This window comes from Chiloscyllium plagiosum, chromosome 2 (genome assembly GCF_004010195.1).
Source record: "Chiloscyllium plagiosum isolate BGI_BamShark_2017 chromosome 2, ASM401019v2, whole genome shotgun sequence".
Classification (NCBI taxonomy): domain Eukaryota; kingdom Metazoa; phylum Chordata; class Chondrichthyes; order Orectolobiformes; family Hemiscylliidae; genus Chiloscyllium; species Chiloscyllium plagiosum.
In genome coordinates, this window is record NC_057711.1 from 53,374,850 (window position 1) to 53,399,314 (window position 24,465).

The 24,465-nt window shown below is 41.7% G+C and overlaps 1 protein-coding gene across 2 annotated transcripts in view; it reads left to right on the forward strand.

The window, feature by feature from the left end:
* Positions 1-24,465, forward strand: part of LOC122559783 (leucyl-cystinyl aminopeptidase-like) — a 121,092-nt gene that overhangs the window by 35,514 nt on the left and 61,113 nt on the right. For both annotated transcript variants that reach the window (XM_043709804.1, XM_043709814.1), the window contains exons 2-5: positions 5,659-6,502; positions 12,022-12,160; positions 21,074-21,208; positions 22,790-22,910. In XM_043709804.1, coding sequence (XP_043565739.1) covers positions 5,659-6,502; positions 12,022-12,160; positions 21,074-21,208; positions 22,790-22,910 — 1,239 coding nt within the window. The remainder of the gene's footprint in view (positions 1-5,658; positions 6,503-12,021; positions 12,161-21,073; positions 21,209-22,789; positions 22,911-24,465) is intronic.

Consider the following 24,465-nt stretch of genomic DNA (forward strand, 5'->3'; position numbering starts at 1 on the left):
AATAAGTCAACATGGATTTAGTAAGGGGAGGTCGTGCCTGACAAACCTGTTAGAATTCTTTGAAGAGGTGACAAGTAGGTTAGACCAGGGAAACCCAGGGGATGTGGTCTAAATAGACTTCCAAAAGGCCTTTGATAAGGTGCCATTCGGGAGGCTGCTGAGCAAGGTGAGGGCCCATGGTGTTCGAGGTGAGCTACTGGTATGGATTGAGGATTGGCTGTCTGACAGAAGGCAGAGAGTTGGGATAAAAGGTTTTTTTTCGGAATGGCAGCCGGTGACAAGCGGTGTCCCGCAGGGTTCCGTGTTGGGGCCGCAGCTGTTCACATTATATATTAATGATTTGGATGAAGGGACTGGGGGCATTCTAGCGAAGTTTGCCGATGATACGAAGTTAGGTGGACAGGCAGGTAGTACTGAGGATGTGGGGAGGCTGCTGAAGGATCTGGACAGTTTGGGAGAGTGGTCCAGGAAATGGCTGATGGAATTCAATGTGAGCAAATGCAAGGTCTTGCAATTTGGAAAAAAGAATACAAGCATGGACTACTTTCTAAACGGTGAGAAAATTCGTAAAGCCAAAGTACAGAGGGATCTGGGAGTGCTAGTCGAGGATTCTCTAAAGGTAAACATGCAGGTTGAGTCCGTGATTAAGAAAGCGAATGCAATGTTGTCATTTATCTCAAGAGGGTTGGAATATAAAAGCACCGTTGTGCTACTGAGACTTTATAAAGCTCTGGTTAGGTCCCATTTGGAGTACTGTGTCCAGTTTTGGTCCCCACACCTCAGAAAGGACATACTGGCACTGGAGCATGTCCAGCGGAGATTCACACTGATGATCCCTGGTATGGTAGGTCTAACATACAAGGAACGGCTGAGGATCCTGGGATTGTATTGATTGGAGTTTAGAAGATTAAGGGGAGATCTAATAGAAACTTACAAGATAATACATGGCTTGGAAAGAGTGGACGTTAGGAAATTGTTTCCGTTAGGCGAGGAGACTAGGACCCGTGGACACAGCCTTAGAATTAGAGAGGGTAAATTCAGAACAGAAATGCGGAGACATTTCTTCAGCCAGAGAGTGGTGAGCCTGTGGAATTCATTACCGCAGAGTGCAGTGGATGCCGGGACGCTAGATGTCTTCAAGGCAGAGATTGATAAATTCTTGATGTCACAAGGAATTAAGGGCTATGGGGAGAATGCGGATAAGTGGAGTTGAAATGCCCATTAGCCATGATTGAATGGTGGAGTGGACTCGATGGGCCGAATGGCCTTACTTCCACTCCTATGTCTTATGGTCTTATGGTCTTAAAAGGAATTTGTTTGCAAATACAGCACAGTGCACACTACACAAGATTGAAAAGGAGCACTTTCAACCTGCTCAGATTGCTAAATTCCCCGATTTATAGTTTTGCACAGGTTGTTCTGCTATAACCTGACAGCCACGTTCCTCTGCAACCTTGCGCGATAGAAATCGCACTATGGAAAACCGTGATTAAAAATTGCCTGTAGAAGATTGCTAGTAGAAAATCACTATACCCGTTCAGTATAAAGTTCACATTATCCAAACAGTGTTCACAATTTGTCAATCATGTTGTGGTCAATTCGTGTTGACGGAATGCGCATTATACAGAACAACCTTATTTGAGTTCTGTGGTTCCCCTCCAGGCTAGAATTAGCTATAACTTTCTGTCAGTTCTTAAGGGATTAGTAGAGTCATAGAGATGTACAGCACGAAAACAGACCCTTCAGTCAAACTCGTCCATGCCAACCAGATATCCCAACCTAATCTAGTCCCACTTGCCAGCACCCAGCCCATATACCTCCAAACCCTTCCTATTCATATACCCATCCAGATGCCTTTTAAAAGAGATCCTCAGCTCTATCTCAACCTCTGGGGAGGAAGCCATTCAGCCCTCAGAGTTTGTACTAGCAAGGCTTTCACCTGTATCCCCTAACAGCTCAGAGACTTTAATCCCAGCGGAGTGGGGAGAACAATCCAGTGAGCGCTCCAATGACATTTCTGCGGCTGGTCAAGATCAAAGTGCCCTGGGTTGCTCTGCCAGAGACCAGGCACTGGCTCAGTTGCAGGGAAAAGATGACCCCATGATGTGAGTCATTCATGACTTTGTCAGAATTCACATACAGTCACAGGAGCAGTAGGCAGGTTTGTCAGAGACAGTTGGTAAACGGAATTGAAGAATGGAGGAGTTCACCAATGTGATCAATACTGTAATGGTTCTGGTATCTGTGCCACTGGCCATCTCCATGGGCAGATTGCGTACCACTATGGAGGCCCAGGTCCAGCACAGTATCTGCATGGACTTGCACGTTGACATTCTAGGTGATCAGCATTAGTGGCAGTGCCACCATTTGCTCACAGGAAGAGTTGCTACACTCGAGATCTCCAGAATGCTGTCTCACAGCACCAGGGTCCCAGGTTCAAATCCAGCCTCGGGTGACTGTCTGTGTGGAGTTTGCACATTCTCCCAGTGTCTGTTTGAGTTTCCTCCGGGTCCTCCAGCTTCCTCCCACAATCTAAAGATGTGCAGGTTAGGTGAATTGGCCATGCTAAATTGCCCATAGTGTTAGGTGCATTAGTCAGAGGGAAATGGGTCTGGGTGAGTTACTCTTCGGAGGGTCGGTGTGGGCTTGTTGGGCCAAAGGGCATGTTTCCACATTGTAGGGAATCTAATCTAATCTAATCAAATGCTGCCATTGTACTTGCCTCCACAACTTCCTCTGGCAGCTTATTCCATACATACACCACCCTCTGCGTGGAAAAGTTGGCCCCTAGGTCTCTTTTATATCTTTCCCCCCTCACCCTAAACCTATGCCCGCTAGTTCTGGACTCCCTCCATCCCAGGGAAACAACCTTGTATATTTTTCCTATCCGTGCCTCTCATGATTTTATTAACCTCTATAATGTCACCCCTCAGCCTCTGACGCTCCAGGGAAAACAGCCCCAGCCTATGCAACCTCTCCCTATAGCTCAAATCCTCCAACCCTGGCAACAGCGTTGTAAATCTTTTAAGAACCCTTTCATGTTTCACAACATCCTTCCATAGTATATAAATGTTATCTTTGCCAGGTTGTTTGAGAAAACTTGTAGAATCTTTCTCTTAGGTAGACCTTCATTCAGATGAGTCTTGTCTGGTACTGAAAGCTTTAGTAAACGCTGTTTTAAGACAATGGGTAGAAAGGTGTTATGAGCAGATTTCAGATTTTGTTTTACAGGGAGAAAACAATCTAAACCACATTCTATCCAAATGGCTAATGTTCTCATGATCAACTAAACATTTCCTACAGGAAACTATAAGTCATTTGACCTTTTCATGATTTTTTTCCCTTTCCATTTGTAACAAAGGAACTGACTGAGATGACATTTAAGTAATGCAGATAGTACAAACCACATTTTCCTGCCTGACAATGAATGTTATAGTTAAAGAGTTTAATCTATTTGAAAAATTTCTGGTAACAAACAGTAAATGCAAAAAAAAAGATCATGAAATGAGTTTCTAAGCAATTGCCAGGAAAGTAAAAGGTGTTGACATGGTAATGATTGTAGCAAGCTTAAAAATGTCCTTCAGTGTCAGATAAAAAAATGATGTGCAAGTGTTTGGAGTGTTTCACAGTCATACCTTTCTCAACATAAATGACCTTTGTATAAATAGCTGTAACATTGCACCAAGTGAAGTTGGGATTTAAGTATTTCTTGTGTCCATACTGGTTTTAGTCAGTATTTTGTTTTGTCTTTATTTGGAGGACCAGCATTTAGATAGAATTCTTCAGTGTCTCAAAGGTTTTTACAGTCTTTGAAGTTTTTTTGGTGTTACTGCTGGAGGAAATGAGGCTGTCAAATGACATCCAGTAATCTCGTACAAACAGTACTTCTCATGATCGCATAAGCTGTCTTTTTAATTATATTTATTGAAAGATAAAGCTGGGAGACTAGGGATAAATCCTCCATCAATTCCTATGAATGACAATGCAAAACCACCTCAGTACTATGCTGGAGTGTTAACTTAGATTGTTGTCCTGGAGAGGAACTGAACCCACAATATTCTGACTTCAACAAGAGGACATACAACTGAATGACATTTCATATCACGGATAATACTGATGTGGACTCAATGCACCAAATTTTCTCTTTATGTGCTATAAGAACATAAGAATTCTGCCCCTCTAGCCTACCTGGCATTCATGAAGATCATGGTGATCTACCCCAGGCCTTAACTCATCCATGCAAGCTCCCAACTGTTTGATATTTTATACCTCCTCTTTAAGTACTTGCAGTGACCTAGCTTCCATAACTCTATCAGGTAGAGAAGGTATTATATTCCAGGTATGCACCACCCTCTCGAAAGAGAGATTATGACCCATCTCAGTTTTAAATGAGTATCTCCTTTACTTAGGAAACATGTCCCATAGTTCAAGATTTTCCCAGTAGAGCTTTTCAGCATCTACCTTGTCAAACTCTCTAAGAACTTTGTATGCTCCAATAAGATCACCCCCTTCTTCTAAACTCTAATGAATAAAGATATAACCTGTTTAGCCTTTCCTGATAAGCCAATTCCATCATCCCAGGAATCAGCCTAATGAATCTCGTTTGAACAGTGTCCAATGCCATGACAAGCACCAATGTTACACCATAGTTTCACCAGAAACATCCAGGCATTATCCTCAATCAGTGCTAAGTTAATATTGAATTCTAGAACTTATTAGTTTCAGTTGTGAGTATCCTGTGGCCTCAGGTAAAGAGTTAAGGAACGTAGCAATCATTCAAACAATCAAACCTGCTGTATCACCAACTGATAAAACTTGCTGAGGTTCTTATTAGAAGCTGGTTATCAACAGGTTATGTTGGTAGCTGGAAATGTGTTGCTGGAAAAGCGCAGCAGGTCAGGCAGCATCCAGGGAACAGGAGAATCGACGTTTCGGGCATAAGCCCTTCTTCAGGTTATGTTGGTAGCCAGATATGAGCAACAATTATGGTATGATGGTCTTGCTCCTTGAGGTTGATGCTAGGCCTTATATTCTTTATTTAAGCCAAGGAAGGAAAATCCTGAAATTTGAATTTATTGTGGTTTTGAAATTTGAATTGTAGAGTGGCTATGTACAGAACTACTATTGTTTTGCACTGCAGTTCAAACTGTGTTTCTCTTGTGAATCCTACAATTGCACAAGTTGCAGGTCATCAGAATTCTATAATACTTTACAACCCCATCAAATTTTCCCTTTACATACATAGGAAATGATAGATATTAATTAAATCGTTTTCACTGAAATAGTATAATTACTATACATTACATTTTGTAGTGAGTGGAAGCCTATTGCAACTTGCCCCTCTTTAGAAATATTTGACTCTTGCTACTTCAGATATATGTCAACATCAACAAGCCCCTACCTCAACCTGAGCTGCACGTTTTATTTAATTTCTGAATAACAGATTTGATGTAATGGTTAATTGTTATAAGAATTTGATCCTGAATCTGCCCATTAGTAATTGGATGACGTATAGTATCTAATATTTATTTTACAGTTTAATAGAAATACCACTCATGGGGCATTTGCCCTAGAGCTTGCTGGAAATATTTTGTACAGTACCTGTCTACGTAAAACACCCTGACTATATTTGAAACTATTTTGATTTGTGTCTTTCAGAGCGAGCCCAGTTGCCCAGAAACATGATTGAAAATAGCATGTTTGAAGAGGAACCTGATATAGTTGATTTGGCCAAAGAGCCACGCCTTCATCCCCTGGAACCTGATGAAGTTGAATATGAGCCCCATAGTTCACGACTGCTGGTGCGTGGCTTAGGAGAGCATGACCTGGAAGATGATGAAGAAGACTATGAATCTTCTGCCAGGTTATTGGGCATGTCATTCATGAACAGGAGTTCCAATCACCGCAATAACATGTCAGGGGTTTATAACCGGGAAGCATCATGGGGACCTTGTTCCTTTTCTTCTGCTCGGACTATACTTGTTGGAGCATTTGTCATGGTAATTATACTTTCAATAGCGATGGTCGTCTACTTTCTGCCAAAATGTACCTTCACCAAAGAAGGCTGCCATAAAAAGAACACAACTTTAACACCCATATATCCTTTGGCAACCAATGGCCAGGTATTTCCTTGGCCAAAGATGAGATTATCTAATGCTGTTGTACCAGTGCATTATGATCTTACTTTGCATCCCAATCTTACCACAATGAAATTCACAGGTTCTGTGCAAATAACCCTCCGAGTCAAGGAGGATGTCAATAACATCACTCTCCACAGCTATGGTCTCAATATCAGCAAAGCAACCATTGTTCCAGAAGCATCTAATCAAGCAAAGGATGTCCAGATTTTGGAATACAGACCACATCAACAAATTGCAATTACAGTTAATCCAGCATTATTGAATGGAAAAACGTACACACTGAATCTGGAATATGCAGCAAATCTGTCTGATGGTTTTTCAGGATTTTACAAAAGCAGCTATCAAAGTAAAAACAAGACAAGGTAAACTAATTCTTGTCAGTAAGATTTTCTTTGTGTAATTATTATTCCCCACTAGATTGCATTTGTATATCGTCTTCAAACAAGGAAATAAGTCTTCTCAGTTTTGTCTGATTTGCCCTGTTGTGTACCATTGTTGTGTAGACCAGCTATTTGTACCACTTCACTGATGAAACTATCGTTTTCCTCGAAGTATACTGTTAAGTATTAACAATGAGCCTAGTTACTACATAAACTGGAAATTCAGGATATGAATTTAAATTTAATAAATCCGGCAATTTGTGGACGAGCACTCAAACTTAGCCATACTGGTCTGAAAGTGACTGATCTTTAAAGTGCTGAAAATGTGTTGCTGGAAAAGCCCAGCAGGTCAGGCAGCATCCAAGGAACAGGAGAATCGCGTCTCAGGCATGAGCCCTTCTTCAGGAAATGCTCCTTGGATGCTGCCTGACCTGCTGCGTTTTTCCAGTAACACATTTTCAGCTCTGATCTCCAGCATCTGCAGTCCTCACTTTCTCCTGATCTCTAAAGTGCTCAATTGTCATTGATAAGTCAAGTGACTTATTCAGGAAAGAAAACCTGCCAGCCCAAATCAGTCTGTTCTACACATGATGCAAGGCTGCATTGTGCAGTTAATTCTTAGAGTCCTCTGATGTGTCTAGCAATAGATGGACAGTAAATGTGGTTTTATCAACATTTCCAGGCAACACATTTTTTTCTAAGAAAAAAGTTGAAAATGTGGCCACCACTTTCTTTACACATTTCTGCAATTCGATGACAGGTTCACAATTTTTTTTTCTTCATTGCGATTTGGCCACAAGATGAACAACAGATTAGTTTTGGTTTTGGTTGGGAAGCACTGCAGTGCTCATTGTTTAAAATGGTCTTCTTGAACTTCAAATGTTTTGTTTATCTGGTCTTGCTTGTTTAGCCATCTTTGACTGCCAAAGCTATGCACCAGTCTTGTACTTCTGTGAACTTCTTTATCAGACAGTGAAAAATGGAATTCTTTTGGCATTGAGCCTTGAATCTGAGCTGAGTCCCTGACAAGCCTGAATTCAGGTTGGTCATTTTGTGACATCAAAGAATAAGGAAATCCACCCTTGCATGGACTTGGAATCATAGAATCATTAAGTACAAAAAGGCCCTTCAACCCATTGCATGTGTACTGCCAAAATGCATGACTGCCTGCGCTAGGCCCTTAGCCTTGAATGTTATGACACTTCAAGACCTCCTCGAATTACCTTTAGAAGATTGTGAGGTTACATGCCTCAACTACTCTCCCATTCAGTGCATTCCAGTACACCCCACCACACTGTGGGTGTAAAACTCTTCCTATAAGATCTCTCTAAACCACTTGCTTTTTACTTTAAAAAGTGCCTCTTGTTCCTGACCCTTCAGCTAAGGGGAACAACTGATTTCTAAAAACCTTGTCCATGCCCCTCATACTCTTAAATACCTTCATTAGCTCCCCATCAACCTTCTGTGCTCCAAAGAAAACAGTTTGAGCTTATTCAGCCTCTCTTCATGACGAAGGTCCTCCATCCCAAGTGACATCCTGGGCAATCTATCCTTACATCCTTCCTATAGTATGGTGACCAGAACTGCACATGATACTCCAGCCATGGCCTAACCATAATCCTAGTACAGTTCCAACATAACTTCCCTGCTCTTATAAACTATGCCGCAACTAATAAAGGCAAGTGTCCAGCATATTGTCTTAACTACCCTGTTAACCTGTCTTGCCGCCCTCAGGGATCTATGAATAAGCATTCCAAGATCCAACTGTTCATCTGAACCTCTTAGTGTCCTGCCATTTATTGAGTACTCCGTTGTCTTGTTACATCTTTCAAAGTTCATCATCTCACAGAGAGCAGGATTAATTTCCATCTGCCCCACTGATGTGCCAACCTGACCAATCCATTTCGATCCTCCTGTGACCTAATATCTTCCTCCTCACAGTCCACCCCAACCTGACCAATCCATTTCGATCTTCCTCCTCACAGTCCACCACCAAATCTTTGTGTCATCTCCAAACTTACTTACCATTCTCCTCCCCCACATTCTCATCAGCATAATTTACGGATATAATAAACAATAAGGGATCTGGCACTGATTCCTGTGGTACACCACTGCACACTGGGCTCCAGTCACACAAATAGGCTTCTACCACCACCCTTTATCTCCTGCCATTAAGGTAATTTTAGATCCAAGTGCCAACTCACCCTGGATCCCATGAGATTTTACCTTCTTCATCAGTTTCCCAAGTGGGACCTTGTTGAAGGTCTTGCTGAAATTCATATGAACTATGTCAACTGCCCTACCCTCACCTACACACCTAGATTTGTTTGGAGTAACCGCCTTCTGACAAAGCCATGCTCACTATCCATCCATTATTCAGTCTTGCCTATCTAAATGGTGATTCATTTTTCCTTGAGTATTTTCTTCAATAGTTTCCCTACCACTGAAGTAACATTTACTGATAGTCCCCTGTCTTGTAAAGTGGAACTACATTAGCTGTCATCTAGTCCTCTGGCACGTCCACTGTGGCCAGAAACAATTAAAAAATTTGGGGCAAAGCCCCTGTTAAATTTTTCCCTTGTGTCCCACAACAGTCTGGGATACAAATGCAGCATGTATACAATCTACAAAATACATTGCGGAACTCACTAAAGATCCTTAGAAAAGACCTTCCAAACCCACAATAACTTCCATCTAGAAGGACAAGGACAACAGATGTATATTGGAACACAACCACCCTCAAGTTCCCCTCCGAGCTACTCATCATCCTGACTTAGTTGCTGGATCAAAATCCTGGAATTCCCTCCCTAGTGGCATTGAGTATTAACTCCCAGCAGATGGACTGCTGCAGTTCAAGAAAGCAGCTCGTCACCACCTCAAGGGCATCTAGGGATGTGCAATAATGCTGGCCAGCCAGCAGCATCCACATCCCACAAATGAATAAATAAAAACACAGTTACCTGGATCTGGGGATCTGTCCACTTTTAAAACAGCTAAATCTTCCAATTCCTCCTTGCTACTTATATCAATCCTCTCAAAACATTCTCAATCCATCTTCTCGAATTCTGTGCTTGTATCCTTCTTTCAAGTAAAGACAGATGTGAAGTACTCATTTAACATTCTATCAACGTCCTCTGGCTTCATGCCCTTGGTCCCTAATGAGTTCTACTCTTTCCCTCCTTATTCTCTTCCTCTTGATATTCTTGGAGACTATCTTAGGATTCTCCCTGATTTTGGAATTCTGCCTAATCTTTCTCATCGCCATTTGTTATGCATCCTCTTTCCTCTCCTAACTGCTTTCTTGCATTCTCTCTGCACTTTTCGTACCTCTCCAGGGCGTCCAGAGGTTTGCTCTGTAACTGATACACATCTATCGTAACCTTTTTATCCAGGCCTGAATATTCTTAGACATCCAGGTTCTCTGAGTTCTTGCTTTACATTTCACTCTAGAGAGAAGATGTTGGGCCTGTACTCTCCCAATAACTTTTTGAATGCTTCCCACTGTTCTGCTGTAGATTTACCCAGGGTGGCTCAGTGGCTAGCACTGCTGCCTCACTGCATCAGGGTCCTGGGTTTGATCCCACCTTTGGGTGACTATCTATATGGAGTTTGTATGTCTGCCTGGGTTTGCTGTGGTTTCCTCCCACAGTCCAAACATGTGGATTACCCATGGGGAGTGGGATACTTTTTAGGGGTTTGGTGTGTCCCTGATTGCCTAATGGTCTACTTCTGCACTGTTATGATTCTCGTAGTTCAAAGTCTGTTTTGGCCAGAATCTGCTTTGTTTTAATAAAATCTGCCTTATCCCAATCCAAAACCCATTTTGCAGACCATCTTTCTCCTTTTCCATAACAAACTTAAAACTGATGGAGAAAGTGAGGTCTGCAGATGCTGGAGATCAGAGCTGAAAATGTGTTGCTGGAAAAGCGCAGCAGGTCAGGCAGCATCCAGGGCAGGTCTTTGGACTCCTCCATCGTCAGACCACAACAAAACGACGGTTGGAGGAAGAACGCCTCATCTTCCGCCTAGGAACCCTCCAACCACAAGGGATGAACTCGGATTTCACCAGTTTCCTCATTTCCCCTCCCCCCACCCTGTCTCAGTCAAATCCATCGAATTCAGCACCGCCTTCCTAACCTGCAATCTTCTTCCCGACCTCTCCGCCCCCACCCCAGTCTGACCTATCACCCTCACCTTGACCTCTTTCCACCTATCACATTTCCGACGCCCCTCCCCCAAGTCCCTCCTCCCTACCTTTTATCTTAGCCTGCTGGACAAACTTTCCTCATTCCTGAAGAAGGGCTTATGCCCGAAACGTCGATTCTCCTGTTCCCTGGATGCTGCCTGACCTGCTGCGCTTTTCCAGCAACACATTTTCAGCTTAAAACTAATGGAGTTGTGTCACTATCACTAAAATGATCCCTCCCTGCTTTGTTCCCCAGAATTAGGTCCAGTGCTGCACTGTCCTTTGTAGGATCTTCAAGATGTTGATGTGAAAAGCTGTGCTGTATATATTTCAAGAAATTTGCCCCTTCTAAATCCTTTATTATATGATTATCCCAATTAATATTGGGACAGTTGAACTCCCCAACTGTATTGTTATTTTTACATGCTTCAGTGAGTTAACTACATATCTGCTCTTCAATTGCTTGTTAACTGTTTAGGTTTTGTTACAGTCTTTTGACATCTGGCTTATTATTGTGAAACACATTCAAACAAAATTGAAGAACATCCCTGATTGAGCTAGAAATACAATAGGTTTGGTCAACTTTTGTTCTTCCGGCATTCGCAATCTCCAATCTGACTTTTATAGCTACTGTTGTTCATTTTGAACTGACGGCTGAGTTGCTACTCAGAGGGTTAAATGAAGAGTGCTTATTGGTGTAGGTGTGCATAGTTTCCAGAAGGCATCTCAGGATAGCAGTTAGAAGAGACACTTAGCATGCACATCTTTGGATTGTGGGTGGAAACCAGAACATCCAGAGAGAACCCATGCAGACAAGGGGAGAATGTACAAACTCCACACAGACAGTCGCCTGAGGGTGGAATCCAACCCAGATCCCTGGTGCTGTGAACAGCAGTGCTTACCACTGAGTCACCGTGCCGCCCCAGATTCTAGATCTGGGCTAGATTCTGTCACAAGTGAAAACAAGGTCAATGTGTGGACCCTGTCAGGTCCCCTAAGAAGCTTTCATATTTCAGTGAGGTCTCCCCCAACCTACTCCATTTCTCTTTATATGAAAATCACTTCATACCTGAACCTTCTGCAGACTGCCTCAACTGTCAGTGTACTTCTAAGTATGGTATGACTAGTGTCCTGTATACTCTTAGCAAGATTTCCTTACTCCATTCCCTTTGAAACTGAAAGTTTAAGGTTCAATTTCCTTTTAGGTAAGGTCTGAAAACACAACATAATGGTTTGAACCATCACAGAGTATACAAGATTTCTAATAATTAGAGTTTATTTTCAGAACAACATGCTTTTCTCTGTCCTTTTACAGAATATTGGCTGCCACACAGTTTGAACCATCTTCAGCACGAAAGGCTTTCCCATGCTTTGATGAACCAGCTTTTAAGGCAACTTTTACAATCAAGATAATCAGGGAAGCTGAGCACATCTCATTATCCAACATGCAGAAGGTTAAGGGAAACTTTTTTCTCATAATCTTATAATAAAAATATATGCCCCAGATTTTGCTGAGGTGAACTCCATTCGTTAAATCTAACATTACATGTTTGTTTACATTTTCAAAATTTTTGTTCATGATATAGTTATAAATTTGAGCTGGTAATGGCTCAGTTTTGGAAATGGGATATCTGAGACCTTGACAAGCAACAGAACAAGAAGTCTAGCTCCCTAATCAAGAAGATTAAAGAGTTGTAAAATAAATAGAATGACAGAGAAGGAGGGGAACTAAATTGGGTGAATTCACAATCTAATCAGGTTCGCAAATGCAAACAAACAGGAAAAGAAAGATTGTTTTAAAGATGGAAAGGAAAAAAGGAAAAGTAAGAGGATTTTTTTTAAAGCCTGGAAGAATTCAGAAGCTGGAAGAATGGAGTGTCTTGCTTAACTTTTATTTTCTGGGCAGCTATTAAAACATATGAACATATGAATTCAAAGCGGGAGTGGGCCACACAGTCTCTCGAGTCTGTTCCACTATAAAACATTAACAATATTAGGCCATTAAAAGGTATTATTTAGATTACTAGAATTAATTTTCTGTAATGAACTGAATTACTATTTAAATATAGTAACATCATGAAGATTACAGGGAGGCTAATGCAATATACTGTTTTGTGGCTCAACTGAATTAAGATTTCGATAGCAGACGGGAGGAAATAGTTATGGAGACTTTCAAAACTGGGAAGGTAAAAGTGGTCAATCGTTATGATGAGACAATACAAGATATAAGCTTAGGATTTAATAGAATACTAAAGTGACAAACTTTAGACATAAAGATGGAAGGTGGCAGGACAGGACAATGAAATTGATGGTGTTGTCACAATGTTTCTGGGAAGGGGAAAAGGCTGTGTTTAATTGGAGTAAGTTTCTGTTCAGCCAGGTTGAAGAATCTGTCTAACAGTGCAATACTGTGGAAATTTGAATGTAGAATCGGTTGTGAGGTAGGGCTATGTGTTGTCAGTGTGTACATGGAACCTGATGCTTGAGATAATATTGCCAAGGGGCAATAAAGAATTAAGGAAGAAGAGGATAGGTATTCATTTGATTGTAAAGATAATGGCATCCATTTGAACAGTGAAGCCATTACTGGAGATTTTCTGTGATTGCATAGGCAAGAGTGAATCAAGGTGAGCAGTTAAGCAAAGAGAGGAATTGTAGAGGGATATTTGACTTGACAATGTCAAAGGGTGTCAAAGAATTTCAGAAGGAATGGGAAGGATGGTGTTTTCCAGTCAATCAAGATGTTATTTATGCCTTTTCATTAGGACTGAAATAGTGGTGTTGAAACTTAATTGAAGCAATTACGAAGTTACTGAAAAGTTAGGCATGAATTTTGGAAACAATTGCACTTTCAAGGACTTAGAAAAGGAGAATTATAGATGAGAGTTATATAAATCTATCATTTGGGGAATGTAGTCGATCTCACTATTTAAAATGTGTTGGGTCTTGCTGTTGGTTTACTGCCCAAAGAATGCTGCAGCTGGTAATGGATATGTGTGGAAATGGTTGGCCTTTCCTCCGATAACCTTCAAACTTGCTACTCATGCTAACTAAAGAAGAGTCATTATGTGACAAGGTTACAATGTTTATGCATGCAGTCAGTACATTTAGGAGACGCAAAAGGAGAATGAAATCATTAGAATGAAGATACAGTAACCTTGTCAGCACTGTTTGAAGTTAGAGTTACTGTGAGGAATTGAATGTTGCTATTACATTCCTTACGCTTGTCAAATGAGGTATTCCAGTTGTTGTTCTGATGCATACTTTTCTTTCGGAAAGGAGAAAGCTTTCATTATTCAAAATAAATTCCCCCAGTGTAGTACAATCTACAACAATCCAGGAGGTTGAAGCATGTTAGCTGATGACGACAGACTGTTTGAACTATGTCTAGTTTTAAGTTGGCTATGAGGGAATAAAAGAGAAGCAACAGGTTTTTTTAAAGTGCATATTTAGATGTTACGTAAGACTGCAATTCTTTCACTTTTTCCAATGTTTACTTTCCTGATGATGTCAAGTAAACTTGACATTCATTTAAATTCTGATGAAAAGTTGCAACTTAAACAAGGTACCAGAAGATCTCTGACATCTAGACATCAGCATCTTATCATACGTTATATCTTAGGAGCGAGAAAAAGGTTACATTTTAATTTGTCAATTTTTGTTTCTTTCATTTATGTCATAGAGTCAGAGGGTCCTACAGCATGGAGACAAGCCCTTTAGCCCAAATTCGTCCATGCCGACCAAAATGTCCATCAACGCTAACCCCATTTCCCTGCACTTAGCCCATATCCTTTTAAACATTTCCTATCCATGTATTTGTCCAAATGCCTTTTAAATGTTGTTAATGCACCTGCCTCAACCACTTCCACCTGTAGCTCATTCTATACACACACCACCCTCTGCGTAAAAAAGTTGTCCCTCATGTTTCCTTTGTTCTTTCCCATCTAACCTTAAACTGATGCCCTCTAGTCTGTGATCCCCCAACCTGGGGAAAATGACTGAATATATTCACCCTATCCATGCCTCTCATGATCTTACTCACTTCCATAAGATCCCTTCTCAGTCTTCACACTCTAAAGATAAAAGTCCAAGCTTGTCCATCCTCTCCCTATAATTTAGACAGTTGAGACCTGGCAACATCCTTGTAAATGTCTTTCACACCCTTTCCAGTTTAATAACATCCTTCATGTAGAAAGGAGACCAAAACTGAACACAATACTCCAAGTGCGGCCTCACCAATATCCTGTACAACTGCATTATAACTTCCCAACTTTTACTCTCAATGCCCTGACTAACGAAGGCCAGTGTGCCAAAAGCCTTCTTCACTGCCCTATCTACCTCTGACTCCACCTTCAGAGAACAGTGCACGTGAACTCCAAAATCCATCTGTTCCACTACACTTAATAAGGCCTTACCATTCACCATGAAACTCCTACTTTGATTTGACTTTCCAAAATACAAGACTTCACACTTATCTATAGTAAACTCCATTTGCTATTTCTCAGCCGACTTCCCCAACTGATCAAGGTCCTGCTGGAATTTCTGATAACCTTCCCCACTGTTCACGATACCTTCTATTTTAGTGTCATCTGCAAGCTTACTAATCATGCCTTGTATATTCTCATCCAAATCATTGATATAGATGACAAACAGTAATGGGCCCACGGCAACCCCTGAGGCACTCCACTAGTCACAGGCCTTCAGTCTGATAAACATCCTTCCACTACTACCCTCTGCTTCCTACCATCAAGCCAACTGTGTATCCAATTTGCCAGCTCCCAGGATTCCATGCGATCTAACCTTCCAGAGCAACCTACCATGTGGAACCTTATCAAAGGCCTTACTGAAATCTATATAGACTACATCCACCACCTTGTCCTTGTCAACATTCCTGGTCACTTTATCAGAGAACGCTAACAAATTTGTAAGGCATTATCTCCAACACACAAAGCCATGCTGACTATTCCTAATCAACTCGGAGAAAGTGAGGACTGAAGATGCGGGAGACCAGAGTTAAAATGTGTGGTGGTGGAAAAGCACAGCCAGCCAGAGATGGTCTCTGAAACGTTCCGCAAGTGACACAGGTTATCTGACTTGTGGATTATAATTATTCTAGCACAGTCCTAAACTGTTCTACATTACAGGAAAGTACAAAGGTTGCAAAAGATGAATCATAGGAGCTAATACCAAAAATCAATAGGAGATACAAGGTTTGGTTAGGAATAGCGTCAAAAGTGTGGTGCTGGAAAAGCAAAGCCGGTCAGGCTGCAGCTGAGGAGCAGGAGAGTCAGCGTTTCGAGCGTGAGCTCTTGATCAGGAATATTGGGTGGGGGGCCAAGGAGTCTGAGAGATAAATGGGAGGAGGGGTGGGGCTGGGGTGAAGGTTTAACACATGCACCAATCAACCCCACCGTCCTGTGGCTGAATACTTCAACTCCCCCTCCCACTCTGCCGAGGACATATAAGTCCTGCACCTCCTGCACCACCAAATTCTAGCCACCTGATGCCTGGAGGAAGAATGCCTTATCTTCTGCCTTGGGACCCTCCAACCATTTGGCATCAATGTCGATTTCACCAGTTGCCTCATCTCCCTTCCCCAGCCTTATCCCAGATCAAACCCTCCAACTCAGCATTGCCTGCTTGAACTGTCCTACCTGCCCATCCTCCCTCCCACCTATCCACTCCACCTTCCGCTCCAACCTATCACCATCACCTCCCACCTTCACCTACCTATCATTTTCCTAGCTACCTTCCCCCCAGCCACACCCCCGTCCTATTTATCTCTCAGCCCCCTTGGGCCTCCCTGACATTCCTGATGAAGAGCTCATGCTCAAAATATTGATTCTCCCACTCCTCGGATGCTGCCTGACCGGCCATTGCTTTTCCAACACCACACTTTTTGACTCTACTCTTAATCAAACCCTGTGTCTCCTGTTGATTTTTGGTATTAGACCTTATTATTATTGAGTACAAGGGTTGGGATGTCATGTTGCAGCTGTACTGAACATTGGTTAGGCCACTTTTGGAATATTGCATGCAATTCTGGACTGCTTCCTATCAGAAGGATGTTCTGAAACATGAAAAGGTTCAGAAAGGATGTTGCCAGGGTTGGACGATTTGAACTATAGGGAGAGGCTGAATAGGCTGGGGCTGTTTTCTCTGGAGCGTTGGAGGCTGAGGGGTGACCTTACAGAGGTTTATAAAATCATGAGGGGCACGGATAAGACAAATAGATAAAGTATCTTTCCTGGGTGGGGGACTCCAGAACTAGAGGACATAAGTTTAGGGTGAGGGGGAAAGATATAAAAGAGACCTAAGGGGCAACTTTTTCACACAGAGGGTGGTACGTGTATGGAATGGGCTGCCAGAGGAAGTGGTTGAGGCTGGTACAATTGCAACATTTAAAAGGCATTTGGATGGGTATATGAATAGGAAGGGTTTGGCGGGATATGGACCAAGTACTGGCAGGTGGGCCTAGATTGGGTTGGGATATCTGGTCGGCATGGACAAGTTCGACCGAAGGATCTGTTTCCATGCTGTACATCGCTGACTCTATGAGCTTTGCAGCCCTTGTACTTTCCTGTAACATAGAACATTTAGGAGTGTGCTAGAATAATTACAATCCGTAAGTCAGATAACAGCATTTCATGCGCAAATGGACATGAGTGTGAGATCAAAGCATTTAGCATCCACAGCCTGCAGAAGTGTATCTTACTGACCTGGAGAAAGTGAGGTCTGCAGATGCTGGAGATCAAAGTTGAAACTTTATTGCTGGAACAGCACAGCAGGTCAGGCAGCATCCAGGGAACAGGAGATTTGACGTTTCGGGCACAGGCCCTTCTTCAGGAAAGAAGGGCCTTCCTGAAGAAGGGCCTGTGCCCGAAACGTCGAATCTCCTGTTCCCTGGATGCTGCCTGACCTGCTGTGCTGTTCCAGCAATAAAGTATCTTACTGACCTGTTGTTTTCAGCTTCTCCTTTTGGTTTCTAGCATTTGCAGTAGTTTGTTTTTTTACGAGCTTATTAGCTATGTGACTGTAAGTTTATTTTAAATGGGAACTAAAGCTTATGTGTGAATTATAACTGCTAATATAAATTGCTGTTACATATACTTAACAAGACTGACTTCTTTAGATATGTTTAGTGGAAGATTGTGGCCTGTTGAAGTAATGTATTTAAGTTAATCATGGTTCCGCAGTGATTGTGTTCCCTTGGGCACAAAACTGGAACTGACAAACAGTACAGAAGTCAGTCAAAGTGAGAAGTGTGGTGTATTGACAAGCAGTTCACCTTCTACCCAAGGTCATTGATACAACTTCTGTTCAAAGCATGGGTGGCTCAGTGATTAGCACAACTGCCCTATAGTGCCACAGACCTGAGTTCAATTTCACTCTCGGGTGTCTCTGTAGAGTTTGCACCATTCTGCCCATCTTCCTCCAGGTGCTTCAGTTTCCTCTCACAGCCCAAAGATCTGTAGGTTAGATGGATTAACCATCTAATCCCATAGTGCAGATTAGGTGGACTAGCCATGGGAAATGCGTGGTTGCAGAGATAGGGTAGGGGGATTGGTCTGGGTTGGATGTACTTTGGAGGGTTTGTGTGGACTTGATGAGCCGAATGGTCTACTTGCACTCTGTAGGGATTCTCTGAATGAAGTGTGAAGAAAATGCAGTTCCAGCAAGTAAAAAAAATTCTTTCCCATTACGCAACAATGAAAAACCTTGTTATTAAAAAAGGGCAGATATTTTAAATTGGAATAATTATCACAAGTGTTAATAATTCTATGTGAAGAACTGAAATATTATGCCAGAAGACATAATTGTACAAAAATTAGAACTGTAGTTGTTTCTGGTGATGATGATTAGGCTGTTTTCAGAACCTAATTTATGAAATATTCCAGTGATGAAATATGTTTTCTGTTTGTCTACATGCCTAAAATAGTGTTTGTTTTCAGTTTCATGGGCAGAGGTTTCCCAGCCTACATGGAGCTTTTAGAACGAACTGATTTTTGGTTAAAGTTTTGCAGTGGGGTTCTCCAAAATGTGCAGACGGTTCTGTTAAAATGTAGACTTCAAAGCAGGAGTTTGTTGATACAACAACTTCTAACCCTCCTGTAGTGCTGTAGAGTATATTTTCATTTCCTTGGTGAGATCTGGAATGCTAAAACTTGCTTGTTTTTAGTCACTGAACTAGGCTGCAGGGTGCCAGAAAACAGTTTACAGAATAGAATGTAGCTTCAGTGGTTAAAGTAAATTGGGTAGGATTGAGATTCTTTCCACTTTCTTCCAGGTTTATGCTAATCTGTTAACCAGTGAGTTTCCGACTGGACCAATAGTAGGACCTTTGTCTGCTGGCAGTTGTTTAATTTATTTACTCATGGGTTATGGGTGTTGCTGGCTGGCCAGCACTTAATGCCCGTCTCTTGTTGCCCTTGAGAAGGTGGTAGTGAGTTATCTTCTTGAACTGCTGGAGTCCATTTGTTGAAGGCCACAATGCCATTAGGGAGGAAATTCCAGGATGCTGACCTAGCGACAGTGAAGGAACAGTGATATATTTCCAAATCAGGATGGTGAGTGGCTTGGAGGGGAACTTGCAGGTGTGGTGGTCCCATGTATCTGCTACCCCTGTACTTCTAGATGGAAGTGGCCATGGGGTTGGAAGGTGCTGTCTAAGGATGTTTGGTGAATTTCTGCAGTGCATCTTGGAGATAGAACACACTGCTGCTACTGAGCATCGGTGATGGAAGGAGTGGATATTTTGTGGATATGATGCCAATCAAACTGTTTTGTCCTGGATGGCTGTTCCCATCCAGGTCAATGGGGAGTATTCCATCACACTCCTGACTTGTGCCTTGCAGAGGGTGGACAGTTAGGAGGTGGGTTACTTGCCACAGTAGTCCTAGCCTCTGACCTGCTGTTGTAGCCACTGAGTTTATGCGTCGAATCCAGTTTCTGGTCAATAGTAACCCCCAGGATGTTGATAATGAGGGATTCAGTGATGGTAACATTATTGAATGTGAAGGGGCAATGTTAGATTATCTCTTATTAGAGATGATCATTGCCTGGCATTTGTATGGTGCGACTGTTACTTACCATTTGTCAGTTCAAAATGACAGATGAATTTTTAATTGGTTAAGTTCCTCAGAGATATAGGATCTTTGATATTGATGGCTAGGCCAGCATTTATTGCCTGTCCCTAATTTCCCAGAGGATAGGAGTTAACCACATTGCTGTAGGTCTGGATCACACGTAGGCCAGACCAGGTAATACCAGCAAATTTCCTTCTGTAAAGCGCCAGATGGGCTTTTAAGCAATTCACAGTGATTACATGGTTATTATTAGACAAGTTTTTCATCCCAGAGTTTTAATGAATTCAAATTTCTCTGTGCCACATATTGATTTGAAAACATGCTCCTGGGACATTAGCCTGGTGGTATAAATAAGTTTGCGGATGATACAGAAATTCGTGGGAAGGCAAATGGTGGGGATGGCACAAATGAACAGGTTAAGTGAGTGGGCAAATACTTAGCAGAAGAAAAATAATGTGGGAAAATGTGAGGTTATGCATTTTGGCAGGAGAAGTAGAAGAGCTGAATATCATTTAATTGGAGATAGACTGCAGAAAGAAGCAGAACTGAGGGGTTTGGGATTCCTCGTCCCGAATCACAAAAGGCTCGTACTAAGTCCAGCAGATAATAGGGAAGGCAAATGAATATTTGTTTTTATTCCAAAGAGAATGGAACACGATAGTTAGAAGGTTTTGCTAAATCCATACAAGGTAGCAGTCAAGCCACAACTGGAATACTGTGAACAGCTTTGGGTGTACTGGCATTGGAGGCAGACCAGGGAAAATTCACCCGGCTGACATCCGGTATGGAGGGACTGTCTTCTGAGAAAAGGTTGAGCATGTACTCATTGGAATTTAGAAAACTTGAGAGGCAAACTTATGTAAACATACAAGATTCTAAGAGGACCTCTGACAGGTTAGCTGTGAAAAGGCCATTTCTCTGGAAGAGTCTAGGACCATAGTGCATAAGATCAGAGTAAGAATTGCACATTTAAGACAGAGATGAAGAGGAATTTCACCTTCAGTGGTAAGTGAACCTGTAGAATGCTTCACTGCTGAGGGTTGCCAAGGCTGAGTCAATAAGTATATTCAAGAATCAGACGGACACATTTTTTATCATGAAGGGAATCAAGGTTACAGGAAAAAGGCAGCCAAGTGGAGTTAAGGATTATCAGATCAGCCATGATTTTGTTGCTGTAGTAGACTCAATATCCTAAATGACCCATATCTGCTCTTATAGACTATGGTCTTAAAATGCTGCAGATCTTTTTGATGATCAATATATCTGTACAATCTCTTCTAGAATGATACCATATCACTTGGCAATGGACTGTTTCAAGACTCATTTGCAGAAAGTTTAACCATGAGCACTTATTTGGTGGCATTTATTGTGGCTGAATTGAAGAATGTCAGCGAGGTGACTGAAAATGGAATTCTGGTAAGTCATCACTATTCTGTAGTCATTCCTTCTATTTCATAGATGCAGGAAAGGCTTCATTTATTGTCTGTCCCCATTCCTCCAAGAAGGTGATAGTGAGCTTTCTCCTTGAATCACTGCAGTTGTTGCACTAATGCTAATCCTAAAATGGTGCTTGATACAAGTTCCAGGATTGAACCCAGTGAGAATGGGCATTGAGTCCAAGTCTACATGGGAAGTAAGATTGAAGTGATGCTGTACCCATAACATTGTTGATCTTTTTTGTTCTGATGGTAGAGTTTGCAATGGAAACAAGTGTTAACAGTATAGCTTTGCTGAATTAATGTTCTACATGCTATAGCTTGTACATGCAGCAGCCACTGTGTACGAGTGGTGGAAGGAGTGAGCATTGAGTCCATTTGCAGAAGCATTAACCAAGGTAGCTGGTGCATCCTAGAACTGACAGACACATTGATTGTTGTACCTGAATCTGTCTAAATGTATAGTGAGCCTTTCATCAGACACGAGTCTTGTGAAATGATGACAAATCTTTGAGGGAGTCAGTCATTAGTGCCCACCTGCTGTCCTGCAGGCACACTGTTGATGTGGTGGTGCAATCCAAATTCTGGTGAATAGCAATCCACAGGATACAGATGTTAAGAAACGAGTGTAGCTAAAAATCAAGAAACATTAGTGGATAGTCTCATGTTTAAGATGCTCATAATGCAATGTGTTGGTGGTACAATTTTAACTTGCTATTTAATAACCCGAGTCTAGATGACATAGGTCACTTTATTATCAAAGGACCTCTGAAATTATTAGTGAACAGCCCCAATCCTGATCTTACAATGATGAGGGAACGTCATTGATAAAGCAACTGGAGGTGGTTAAGGTGAAAGACCCATCTCTGAGAAACTCCTGCCGTAATGTTCTGGAGTTGTAACATCTGGCATCAACAACAATAAACATCTGCCTGTTACCTGGTAAGATGCCAGTTGTCGAAGAGGAATTCCTTTGGACTCCTGTTGACTTCATTTGTGCAGATGTGTTACTAAGTTGAATGCTTTGAGATGACCTTCACATCTTGTTCACATTCAGCTCTTGCTCCCTTAGGTAAAGGGGATTTGGGGAAAAGAATTTTCACCCATAGTGTGCAGGGGGTCTGGAATGCACTGCTGGAGGATAGTTGAGGCAGGAGACCTCAACAACCTGTGAAACGTATTTGGATGAACACTTGAAATTTCATAACATTTCAGGCTGTGGGCCCAGTGTGGTAAAGGAGGTTAAGAGTAGGTAGTTCTATATTTTTAACAGTACACACCGATGGGCTGAAAGGCTTCTTCTGTACTGTATAATTCTATGATTAGGAGTATGAGGGTCAGGACCTGAGTGGAACCAGAATTACGCATTGGTGAATAGATTAGGAGTGAGAATGTGTTTCTTGCTACCACAATGCCCAACGTTCTGGCCATGGAGATTGTCTTTAAAAGACTAATGGTCTGTTGGCCCACTGGATTCAAGAGGTTTTCTGGCAATGTAACTCACTTGTGACAAAACAATTCTATTTAGTATTTCTGATCTTATTCTCTTAAATTTAACTAGGTATCTGTATATGCTGTTCCTGACAAAATGGATCAAATGCATTATGCGTTAGAAGCATCAATGAAGCTTCTGAAGTTTTATGAAGACTTCTTTAATATATCCTATCCTTTAAAGAAACTAGGTAAGTTAGAATAAAACCTTTTCATAATAAAGTCTGGACAAGCTGCTGCTGTCTGTCCATAACTGAGACTGAAAATAGCCTTAAATGTCTCTTGTGCATTATGCTATTTGGTGAAGTGTTCAAATGTCAGATACTATGCCTCTATGTTAAATCTTAAATGCCCTAACACTGGAAGGACAGTCATGCCTGTGACCTCATTTGGGGCTTAGTTTCATGTGTGTACATTAGATTATGAGTGCATATGCAGCCTGCATGCTTAAAGGATATCCCTACTCATCTGACTGATAATGTCTTAAGCCCTGAATGAAGCAATTGGATATGATTTACAAACCAAAACTAAGCAAAATCATTGATTTTGTTGAAGTAACAACATTTGCACAACAAGTATAAGAATTATAAATTGGCCACCTTCCACATTCCCTTTGACTTCTTTGTAGGGAGTATACACTTGGGGGGATTATTGCATGGCCTGAGCATGTATCACAACATACAAGTAGACTTCATCTTAGCTAACAATCCAACCTGTCAAATAGAACAAGCATCTGTACTTCTTTCGGCTATTAAATATGATGATACTTTCAGAATTCACGATTAATTCTGCATGGTGGAAATTAATTTTCTGAATGTCCAGTACAATGTTTAATTAGACATTCTTCAACATTGTAATTGATTAGATTAGATTACTTACAGTGTGGAAACAGGCCCTTCGGTCCAACAAATCCACACCGACGCACAACCCACCCAGACCCGTTCCCCTACCTGACACTACGGGCAATTTAACATGGCTAATTCACCTAACCTGCACATTTTTGGATTATGGGAGGAAACCGGAGCACCTGGAGGAAACCCACGCAGACACGGGGAGAATGTGCAAATTCCACACAGAGAGTCACCTGAGGCGGGAACTGAACCAGGGCTGCTGGCGCTGTGAGGCAGCAGTGCTAACCACTGTGCCACCGTGCCACCCATTGTAATTGAGACACTACAACCCAAACTGCGTCCATGGAAGCTGTATCTTTATGATGGAATTTGTCTAGCAGATATTCAGCTCTTGATGCAGCTATTTCAGAATTTCATAAAGACTGAAGACTGAAGAATATTATTCACTTATTGCCTACACTAAATTGAGAGGAGAGCCAAGGAAATAGATGGTACAGTGAGTCAGTTCATTTCCTTTTCTTTGTCAGTTGTAAATGGCAAAAATTAGATTCTCGATTGATGTCCCACTGAAAAAAAAAATGTTTTTAACAGTTGAGCAGTAAAATACCACCTGTTGTTGAGTATTAAACGGCAAGCTCACTCTGATTGTCTGAAGGAAATAGCCCTGTTTGGAGATCTGTTTAAAATTTATTACTAATATTCTCTTGAGGTGTATTTCCCATAACAAGGCAGTGATTCAGTAGTAACAGATGTCAGTTTGGTCAGATTTGTATTTTCTGCAGAAGTACACATGACTAAAGAGGATGGCAAAAGACAGGAGGTTTCTTAACGAATGAACTTGCCATATTACAAACAGAAGGACAGTTGCTAATTCAGCTCAACTTCTGTTAGGTCA